The sequence below is a fragment of the Populus alba genome, chromosome 3 (genome assembly GCF_005239225.2).
Source record: "Populus alba chromosome 3, ASM523922v2, whole genome shotgun sequence".
NCBI lineage: Eukaryota > Viridiplantae > Streptophyta > Magnoliopsida > Malpighiales > Salicaceae > Populus > Populus alba.
The window spans coordinates 20,736,253-20,748,256 of NC_133286.1; the positions used below are offsets into that span (position 1 = coordinate 20,736,253).

General features: G+C 32.9%; 1 protein-coding gene across 1 annotated transcript; it reads right to left on the reverse strand.

Annotated features, from left to right (window-relative positions):
* Nucleotides 1-8,031: 8,031 nt before the first annotated feature.
* On the reverse strand, nt 8,032-9,509 carry LOC118054232 (U-box domain-containing protein 16). The gene has a single exon (XM_035065719.2). It carries the CDS (start codon nt 9,209-9,211, stop codon nt 8,294-8,296), a length of 918 nt encoding a protein of 305 aa, XP_034921610.1. The 5' UTR covers nt 9,212-9,509; the 3' UTR covers nt 8,032-8,293.
* Between the last annotated feature and the right edge of the window lie 2,495 nt (nt 9,510-12,004).

Here is a 12,004-nt window from a genome sequence, read left to right on the forward strand (position 1 = left end):
TACACTAGGTTCGTAAATATACCCTAATAATTTTTACTTTTAATAATAATATAATCTTTCTAAAAGATTAAAAAAAAAACTAATTATTACCATTAAACCTCTTAAAAGCTTTTACTTTTTAGGGTAATAAGTTATTATTACAAAGTAAATAAGAGTAAATTGTCTTAAATCAATCTAACAAGGAGTAATATACTCTTAGAAAAAAATTATTTTACCCTTAACAACAATTTCATTGATTTTTTTTAAAATAAAATAATAATTATACGTGAATAATAATATATATATCCAGATGCACACATACCATTGGTCTCAGGTTTTGTTTTTTTCACCGATCACGTTTCATGGCTTAAGAGAATAACAGGGAAAGAAAATGTATGTGCTTGCATACACGTTGGGCATAAAATGGGGACCGATAGTATAGTATCTTTGACATGCATGGCACTATGTAGAATTCTCTCATTGATGAAAAGAAAAAAAGAAAGATGAATAGCTTTCATTACGGGCCTCAAAATCTATTATTCTCACCTTTAACTTAACAATCTTTACAAGGCATATATGAAAGATTATGTTATAATATCTGAAAAACAATGTTATAAAATGAGATGATAATGTTGATTAATTCCTATTTTTATTGGGGATTAAATATAAATTCGTGAAAATTTTTGTTTTAGTTTCTGCAATGTTATTATTCTGACTTTTAATTTAATTTTCAGTTTCTGCAAGATGTAGATAATTAAGGGTCTTAGCTTTCTTGTATCATGCATGATTTTAAATTATAATAATAATATTAATCTTTGATGATTTTAATTTTATAATCTGTACAAGATGTAGATGAAGGGTCTGGGCTCCTTTGTATCATGATTTTAAAGCAGGATAGTAATATTAATTCATTTTCTCACCGGGGACCGAAACATAAATCTGTGAAATCTTTTGAGAAAAAGGCCTAGTGTCTTTTGAGAAAAAGAAAATATATAGTAAAGTCACTTGTTGTTATATATAATAATGTCAAGAAATTCGACCCCTCATTTCATTCACGTTAATATAGGTTAAGAATGAAAGAGAATTACCCCCCCCCTGCTTAACCATGCCATTAGATGTAAAACAAATAAAATAAAATAAAATTAATTGGACTATAAAGAGTAGAAATATTTTCACAGAGTTTGTAAAATTGAGTCCAGATCCGATACATAATCAACAAAGTCAAGATTCAAACAAAAGGTTTCAAGAAAAGAATCATGAACAGGATTAAAAAGCTGATGATGTAATTTGCAAGCATTTAGAAAGTGGTTGAAAGTTGTTGAAAAAGGAGAGGGTGAGTGGCATTTATTTAATCGGCTAACCTTTGAAGATGGTGGCATGGCCGGCTTCATGCCTTGGCAATATCGGAGCAATTAACCATTCTTGGCAAATATTGGACGACGCAATCATGATATATTGCTATCTACATCACCTTTGTGGTGTTGTTGTTTGAGCATCAATCATAAAATGGAATAAATTCACAAGGGGCCATTTCCACTGCCTTCACAAAGGCTAGCAAGCTTCACAAATTGTCTCAGCAAGGAATATTTAGTGTAAGAGCTATAAAGATAACACGTTTTTTGGTGTATTTTCTATGAAATAAGCTTTAATTTAAAGGGAGTTATTGCAAAATTCAAATTATAGGATTGAAATGTAATTAAGGTTCCTAAGATTTTTGGTCCTATATATCCCCTGACAATACCCCAAATACGACTTGATATTAAAGAAGAGAAAAAAAAAAAACTTTTTTTATAGTGGAATAACTTTAAAAGTATTCTAAAAGAATATTATTTAAAGAAAACAAAATCATGATTTAAATAAAGTAAAATGACAAAAATCTTGCATCAAAAAAGTTTTTGTTTTATATAAATATATATATAAAATCATAGCTACAAGCTGGTCAAACCAAGGCATCGGACAGCTTTCATGAAACATAATTATATTTTGTGTCAAATAATAATCTTAACAAAACACGATTACCTGGTAATTAATATTACGATACTGTATATAAAAGAAAGTTTATAAATCCAAGAATTTATTCAATAATTAATGTTTATATATATAGATTACTCTGTAGCATTGTGCATCCAGCTAAGATACAGCTCCCACCAAGATGAATTATTGTAAAAAATCGGATCGGGAATATGAATCTGGTACTGATAAGTAATTAAGCCAGTCACGGTTCACACAGTGTGTTTATGCAAAGACTGCTGAAGAGCAGTAGATTCAAGCATACTTCGTTTTCCAGTACCAAAGAATAAAGCATTGTCTTCCAAGGACCTTCTGACAATGACTCTTGTAATTTGATCCAATTTCACAAAATACAAAGCATCTAAGCCACACGTGCTAGATCATAAAACCAAGTGTTTAATGTAATCCTTCGCAATTAATTATTTACGCTATCTTATTCTCCTTCACAATTGTTTAGGTATTTTCCTCCATCCTAAATAAATGCAACCATATGGTGACAATAGAACTCAAAGAGTAATTCAATTTAATTATATATGTAACGACCCAAGGATCGATGGAAAGAAATTATCAGCAATATGTGCTAAATACAGCGGGAAATAGTTACTCAATTGTTAATATATTTTGCAAGTGTTGATTAACATAATTTAGCACGTGAAGAATAATTAATTAGTTAATAGTTAGTTGCATGAAAGTTTCTAGATAATTAATAGTTAGAGTGGAGGGTTTGATGTAAAAATTGAGAGTTCTAGTGTGAAAGTGCAAGAAGATGAAAATTATATGGATGATTGATTAAAGAATAAAAAATGAGGGTGATGTTGAAGAAGCTGACACTAAGTCCAAAATTATATGAATAAAAAATTTCCATATTTTTGCATGGACTCTTAAGGATAGAAATCTCTTAAAGAGAGAAGTACTTATCTCCTACTTCTCTAGTTTCTTTATTTTGAGGGAGACCTTAACACTACACACGTGTGTGTTTAAAATCTTATTAGCTTAATATTCCTAATTATAAGTTTTTAAGTACAATTTAATTGGTTTTTTAAAATTTTCTTTCATTGATTCATAATAATTTTTTTAATTGAATACAAAGAGACTGTGACATTTTGAGGTGGAATCTAATTCTTAATTATTATTTTTTTATTCCAACCAAGATAATGAATTTTTTTCATCCAATCTTTTTTTTTCTTCGAGATCAACAAAAAGAATTATTTTACGATCTCACAATAAATAAAAAAAACAGAGATCTTAATTAAAAGCTTTAGGATTAAACTAAAATAATTATTAAGAATCAATGAAAGAAAGTTTAAGTAAAAAAAATTCAATGAAGGGATTCTAATTGAAATAGAATTAGCTTGGATAAGCATAAAGATGCTTGTTTTGAGGAAAATAATAGGATAATTACTCTTCTTCGTTTTTTTCCTTTTCTTTTCTCACTTCAGCCGAGATAATTCACGCATTTTTTACCCCACTATTAATTTCTCAATGCAATCAATAAAATTATTCTTTAGAGTTATAAACGTATGTAATGTGTAAATTTATAAAACAATAATCATGATTTCACAAATGTTAACACCCCTTAAGAGACTTTAATATATTGTATAGACATAAAGATCATTACGCGATTCATTGCAGGTAGTCCTCTTCACCGGGAATAAATTTCCTTCCCATATGCGAACCCTTTCCTTCTCGTCGGAGTCTAAAGCTTCTTAACAGCAGGAATTCCATGGCTCCTCGTACTAGCATTACAGTGGCTTGCCTTTCCGTTTCCAATCAAGAAAGTTCTTATTTGACCTGCCACTCTAAATAACTAGGTCACCGGAATTCAACGAAAAAAGAGACATGATGAACCGGGTTAAATCTCTAGTTAAACTAGATAAGACAATAACCCGATCGGATTTTTAATAATTTAGTTGATTACATGAAATTCAATTCAAACTTATCCATGTAAAAATTAAAAAAAACATAGTATTTTAATAAAAATAATTTATTCTTAACTTAGTGACCCAAACTTTTTTTTTAAATTCAATTCTTTACTCAACAACTATAATTACAATAAATGATCAACCCCATTTTGTCCAGCATAAAGGCCATGATAATTCCCCCATTTTGTACATCTATGAATCTAGGTCATGTGGAACCAGCCATGCCCATCACAGCTTGTTCCCGATTTATGACCTATGAATGTGCTAATTTTGTTTAATCTGACCACATACACGATTAATCCTGACAACGAGCTCAAGATCGTGATTTGTGACCAACTTCCTTTCCTTTTCATAGAAAACGAAGATTTTCTAGGATACTCGGGAAGAAATCAGAAAAAGATGCATTCCCTTTTAATATAGTCTGTATCATAATTATTATTATTATGAGAAAATCGTAACTCACAGTATAGTTTTAAATTAAACCAGACTTGATTAAACTAATTAACTCGAATGAGTTCTTAATGATGCAATTGACTTGATGAAATCTAGTCTTGGCAGGATCGATTCCAAGAATATTTTTTCCAAATCAGTGCCAAATCTAACAACTATGAGCTGGTGGATGCTATGAAATCGTATATAATGAAAATGTTTGTGCTCATAGCAGGACAAATTAACAAAGCCACACCATGACAGCATCTGTTTTGGTCTTGATTTGAAGAATATGAATGATGTAAATGCAGCTGTCTTTGTTTCTTTTTTCTTTTCAGGTGAGAAAATGCTTCGCATACAAACAAAATCTTAATAAAAGCATGGCCTTTTATAGATCTTAGGGCTTATATGCCTTGTCATCGCTATGTCATCAGAAACCGATACCAGCACGATACACTCGGATCAGCCCACCGAATTCATGAATAAAGTAAATTTTCTAGCTTTATTCTTCCAGGGCTCTGTTGCCTCGGCTTCATTGCTTAGTCTGAGAAAAACAAATTTGCAATTAGGTACACTTGATATTGGTGAAGAGTGTTTAGTAGAGTTTGCTATGCAGATTCTTAGATTAATGAGAATAAAATCATGTTGAAAATGAAAAGTCTTGGCAATTTATTTTTATTTTTATTTGGGAATTCAAGTAAATCCACCAAGTTGCAAGGCGTGTGCATATAATAAAAACAATAACAATAATAATAATTTTTATAATATAATATCAAAATACATATTAGTTGTTCAGATGCGTCATTAGCTTATAACAAATGTATTATTATTGGTGGAAGCAAGTGTTTGTTGGTCCACCTAGAATAAGAAATAAGAGACAATTATTTAAAAATAATTACACTCCTGATTACCTCGGAATCTAACATACCCCTTATTTTAGAAGGAAACTAGTATAGAGTTCCGTAAGAAAAAAATATAAATAGTAGAAACTTTTAAATTTGATTCTTTATCATGTAAGAATTTAAAATTAAATTATGTGAAGGTTATCCCAACATATTATATTTACCTTAAATAATTTTAAAATAACTTAAATAACCAATAAAAAAACTAGATAATAAAATTAAAAAATAATAAAAAAATTGATAAAAAAACCTTTCTCAAGTTGATTTATTTACTAATTTAAATTTAAAATTAAATTATGTAAAAGTTATCTTGATATGATTTAATCGACTTGATTGATTAAAAAACCGATTAGACAATCATTAAGAAAATCTTGAGGATGGAATTTATTAAAAAATAAAATTGAAAAAAATAAATTGAATTGAAAAAAAAAAAAAAAAACTTTAACGGCTTATATAAACAGTGAAGCTGACATACAAGGGTAATCACGATCCATAGTTTTGAGAGAATGTGATGTCTTCGTTAAAATGAACACAAATATCTTGAAAAGTCAAGATGTCTTGGGAAGAGGAGCTTGAGGTACCTCTTAAAATAACGGTGGACACTTGAGAGTCTGGACAGAATTAATGAACATGACACGTTCCTAGGTGGGACTTACCTTACTTTTCATATAAAACGGTGTTTTAGACTATCTAGTAGCTATATTTCTTAAGGTTCTCAATTCCATTCCGTTCTATTTGAAATGGTCAAAATATTTTATATTAATTTAAAAAATAAAATAAAATGAAACAAATTTTACTTCATTTTTAATTTTGGTTTATTCTGAATTTTTCAGCTAAATTCCACCCGAAACGTTCCGGTTTCATTCTATATATTCCGTTCCGCTCTTGAAAAGCCATTGAATCAAATTGAACTTTACTTAATTTCATTAATTAAACCATCAGATTATAAAAAAAAAAAATTCATTATTATTTTCAATAGCAATAATATGAATAATAATGTTGAAAATTATTATTACTATTTTCATTAACAATAATATTATTTTTTTAAAAATTAGATTTGTCACTAATATATATGGTTTATATTCATGTTGTTTTTTTTCATATTTATACTTTGTAGGAATTTGAGCAAAATAAGAGATGCTTCAGATTCCATTAGCCACTTGATAACATTGACCTAACTTTATATTTAAAATATTTTTGTTAAAACATTTTACTTTCATATTATTTTAATATTTTGTTTAAGTTGAATTACTTTAAGTTAAAGATATATTTAATCTTGACTATTTAGAAATATTTTAAATTTTAAAATTATATTTGTTTGACATTGTGTTTGTATTGCATAATTTATAATTAATTTATCTTGAATTTGAATTATGTTTGTTGTATATATATATATATATATATATATATATGTGAACAGTACAACTCTAAAATAATACGCCGAAACACTTCAAAACTAAAACATTTTATTCTAATTGAAAAAACAAAACACTTACCGAACGGAATTAATTATTTCTATCCCACCTCCCTCCTTTTTATGTGAATAGTTCTGTCTCAATGTTGTCTCCTTGGTGTCATTTGCCTCACGGAACACACCTGTCATCAAAATTTACCCTTTCAGATGTTTCCCCTCCACTTCGAAAAGTAAAGTAAATCCACTCATCTACTCTTTGACACGCTTTTGTTACTTGCCTTCCATGGCAAGCGAAGCATTGCTAGTGGAATGCAACCTCTCAGCTTCCTATCCAATTACTCTTGAGAAACTTTATGCTTCCAAGCACGGGCGATGGCTTCTTTCGCCGACTCCCGAAGTGCTCTATTGACTTTCTCAATGCACTACTGAATGCCAAGGACAGGGAAAGCAAGATAATGGCAAGTTATTTGAGCATTGACTAGCTCAACGCAATAAGTTACCTACAGCCCAAAATCCAGTTCTTATTGGTACAATAAAAGGTGTATCGAAGAGCTGGTCCCAAAAACTCCCAACGCTTGTAATTGCCAGCACAAAATAAAGTTTCCAAGATCAAAATTGTATTCTGATTTAACAGGTAAAAGGATTTGTTACTCGTACTAGTAGAAAAGGCAAATGAGTTACCATTTTGCATCCACAACAAGCAGACTGAATCCAGTCATTAACTGCTAAAGATGTTTCTTGGAGAAACATTCCTCATCCAACACCAAAAGCATAGCTGGACCGCGCGATGACTGACCTAATAAAGGCATTTCAGTGAAATAGTAGTAGAGCTCAGTTTTTATCTACCAACCAGTATAAATATACTACAACTTTTAGCTGGTTAAGTTCACACAGACAAAATTTATTTCCAGCAAATTAATGGCCTGGATGCTCCGTAAATCATAGTAAAATCTACATAACAGAGGAATGGCTTGCTCAAGTTCATGGCCCAACAGCAGCTGTGAGTTACTCGAGTGTTAATGGCACGCAAATGTGTTAATAAGTTCCTATAATATAACAGACTGCGAAAATCTTCATGAAAAAGGGAATTCTGGCATCCAAATATCCAAAACGACCGATTCATCAATCAACTGTGCTAGACACAAACACGAAAAAAAGATGAACAAATGCTGTGGCACAGGGAAATAAAAAGAAATGGCTCTTCAAATTGCTTATTGGCTATGCATTTGCCATTTACAGAAGATGTGTTCAAGGGTTTCCAGGACAAAGAACCCAATTTGATTATGGAAAAACCATAGTTTTACGAGTTGCCGCGATTAAGGAACACAAAAAATGGAAAGAAGTTACAGTTCCAGATAAGAAATGATCAGAACCATACAAACAAGAAAACTGTCGTCTTTCTCATTATTTAAGTTAACTGTTTGACAATTCACAAACCAGAGTGATCTCAACAGAATATAACTTACAATCCTTCCACTATCACTGCATTTTGTTCCATTTCAAGTATAACTATGAATCAACACCTAATTTACACATTTCCATCTACAAGTAACAACAAACAAATATGTAAATAACTAACTAAAAAATACAATCCAAGAAACCATTAGTTCATATAGATCAAAGTTCAAGTAAGAGACTCAAACCGCGAAGTCCCATTTCTTTGCTCCATCCTCAACAGCTTTCAACAATGCAATCGCTTTGCTCTTCCCTTTCGCGGTCCCATTCTCCATCACATCCTTGATCCCCTCCACTGCGCCCGGTCTCATTTCCTTCACCTCCCTCATCACTCCTCCCCCTCCACACCTCAACAAATTCAACAATGCCCCAACAGCATTCTCCTTAGTCCTCTCGCTCGAACCCGTCCCAACATCCAACAAGTCCTCCAAAACCTTAACCCCTGAAACCTTCCAGAATGCTCTCTCACTCTCCTCACACCCTGCAATTTGCGCAATCACCGCCGTCGTATCCTCCACAATACCCACTCTCCCATCCTTCAAAACCAGCGAAAACAACGCCCCCGCCGCACCTAAATCAATCAAACCAGCCCGATTCAACGGAAACAAAGCAATCCCAAAAAGGGCTTTCAGCGCATCCTTTATAGACCTCGGCGGCGAATTAGGCCTCTTGATTATTTCAATCAAGGAATAAGCAATATCACGCTTAGCCCCAATAATGGGTCGGTAAGAATCATCAACAAGAAGGCTGTACAACGTAGCAGCAGATGATTGGACAGCTGAGGGTGAAGAATTGGTCGCATGGTGGCGGAGGACATGGGAGATCGCGTCAAGAAGGCCGCGCGTTGACATCAAGGGGGCGCGTGAAGAAATAGAGATGTTCAAGAGAGTAGCAGCTGCATTATCTTGTGAGTCGTGAGAAGAAGAATAAAGGGTTTCGGCTAGATACGGGATGGCACCGGCTTCGGCAATTATCAGCCGTGATTCCGCATCGTTTTTGGTCATTAAGCGAAGCTCAGCTAAGGCTTCTGACCGTGTTATCTCGGACACAGAACCTAGTTTTTTAACTAGTGAGCGTGCTGTCCTGTGCTTGACTTCCATACTGTTTCGGACACAGGTTGATTCAGGACAGGAGCTTTTCGAGGCTTCAAGATGTCTGGTTAAGGAAGTAGATAAGATTAGAGAGGGTTTTTGAAAATGAAAGGGGTACGACCTTTTCGATTAGAGTTGGTTGGTTTGACAAAGGATTTCTAGCCACCAAACCGAACTGGTTTCACATGGTTAATAAACTCTACTGTTTTTCTCGGTTCGTGTAGCCGGCACGGTCTTGGGGCGTCTTTTGCTGCCAAACTTGTAAGTAGCTTGTTGTCATGTATCCTTTTAGGCTGAGAAAGCATAAATGTATGTAGGGTTATACATTCGGGATCTATCCACAACTATGTGTTTCTCTACTCGGTAAATCACGTTTTAAATTGCGGTTATCCAAGTAAAAAACACTATACCGCGTATATAGTATTTAGTATTTAGTAATGTGATAGAAGAAACAATTTAAAGTATTTTTTATTTAATAATATATTAAAATAATATATATATTTTTTATTTTTAAAAATTATTTTTAGCATCTATATATCAAAATAATATAAAAAAATATATAAAATAAATTAACTTTTTAAAAAACACAATTTCAACCACATTTCTAAATATTATTAAATGTAGTTTGTAATTTTACCCTGCTAACAATAACATTAATAGATAAATACAAGATTACTACGGAACAAAGTTTTTTTTAAAAATAATTAAAATAATATTATTTTGAATAGAAATAAAAGTGAGATGAAGTTATTTAAACAAAAAAACAATAAAGTTAACTCTATCAATTTTCACTCGAACTTAATTGAATTAATCAAGTTAACAAATGATCTGCTAAGTTATTAAAGTTTAAATTTGTTTTATTAGAAAAAAAAAAAAAAAGGGACTGGATCAAGTGAGTTGAGCTTTTGAATTGTATGGGATTTAAAATTATGTGCCTAAAGAATTAACATTTCCATGGAATAAACATGAAAATTTTCCTGAAAAACACAAGAAATACAAAGGAGAGTGTTATAAAAAAAAGATTAAATCATTCTGAAACGAGATTGGAGAAGTCAATTAAAGCATTCAGCGATTCTCATAAATTTTCTGGAAAAAAAACACCTAATCATTCCACAAGTCTTTGATATCACATTATCTGTCAACACATGAAGCATGCCAATGGCCTACATCAACCTATTTACGGTGATTGCAGGCAATCAGTAGATCGATGTATTAATTATGATTAGTACATGTATAAATATGGCATGTCGATATATCTCTTGTTATATATATACACACACATTCACCTTTCATTTTATATATTTAGCGTAAAGTCCATTGACTGTAGTCTCCAGCCATTTGAAATGAAATCTCAATTTCCCCTGCATCTATAAAGGACGTAGGTGGAAGAGTAGAAATTTGGAGTGGACGCAGCATGCTGCTTGATGTTTTTAAGGTCCGATTGCAAGGGCAAGTTGAAGTAGCAAGTTTAAGGTACTTTTCGTTCGTTGAGATGACTTTGGGCTTCGGCAAGCCCATCTTTGTCTATGTTCCAACCGGCCCTTTTTATTGTGCCTGTCATGGTGGTTTTGGTCGGCTCAGGCTGAAGATCGTAACTTTGAAATTCAGATGCAAATGCGAGAATCTCGAAGCTTTAATAGTTTAGAAACTTCTAATGATCTTTAATACTTGTAGACATGAAATCTCAATCATGAAACTAAACTGCTAAAACTGTTACATGGCCAGATCAATGGAGGAGCGAGCATAAATCACAGCACTCGGAGAGAAAGAAAAAGGAAAACTACGGCCATGAAGCTGCGAGAAGTAAAAGGAATCGACGTAAGTTGCTTTGATTTTCTCTCATATTTCTGTAAATTAAAGCAGGAAATGGAACCTGAAGCATGAGATTATAATCTTCTCCAGCAGTTCACAAAACAATATTGTAATCATACTTTATGGAGGGGATGTGTGAGATGAACACCCACAAATGCACAAATACTGAGGATTAGAGCTGCCAGGCAACAGTCTTTCAGGCAGACACTCGAGAGCTTGAAAATTTTCAATTGTGATATGTGTAAGCATATATAGTTGGCAATCCCATCTCTGGGAATGAACACATATACTTGGACAGCCCTCAAATTCCAGGGAGGTCAGAGACGATGGTTTGTGCAGCTCGGGGGGTAAATTCTCTAATACTGAACAACCATATATCTGCAACTTTTGAAGAGAACTCAGGTGCTGCCATCCAGCTTGGTTGGACGGCGTGGTGATGTCACCACAACCACCAATGGCTAGATCTTCCATTTATGTCAGGTGTTGCAAAAAGCCAATGGCTAAATCAAGAACAAATTGGGCTAAATCACTGATGAGGTCATGCACAACAAAAATTCATCATTGCAACTTGACTTCTGAAAGAAAGAACTAGATAATAGATCACGAAAATACTCATCACCTACTTCTTCCATTGTCTTCTGCCTCCTCGGTTGCCTGACAAGACCTTCAGCCATCCATAACAAGACAAGCTTATCTCTATCAAATTCAGAACCCTTAGGGAAGACTGAACAATAAGCAAAGAATTACTTAAAGTTTTTTGCCTTCTGAAACCACTATATCATATTAGAGGGGGCAAAATTGTGAGATTTTCACTTTTCTCTTTAGCTATGTAGCTCGGGAGGTTTATCTCGAAACGACCCTTTAGGCTTGCCCAATTCCAACTAACATTGGGCTAGTCCCTCTTTTATTCTTGAGGAGATATCCCATGGCCCCACAAACCAAAACGAAGCTAGGGACATTGAACCAGCTTCCAGCAAACCATACCAGGGT

Bases quoted from the DNA above. Each gene is read 5' to 3' on its own strand.
- LOC118054232 (XM_035065719.2), bottom strand. From the start codon at position 9,211: ATGGAAGTCAAGCACAGGACAGCACGCTCACTAGTTAAAAAACTAGGT.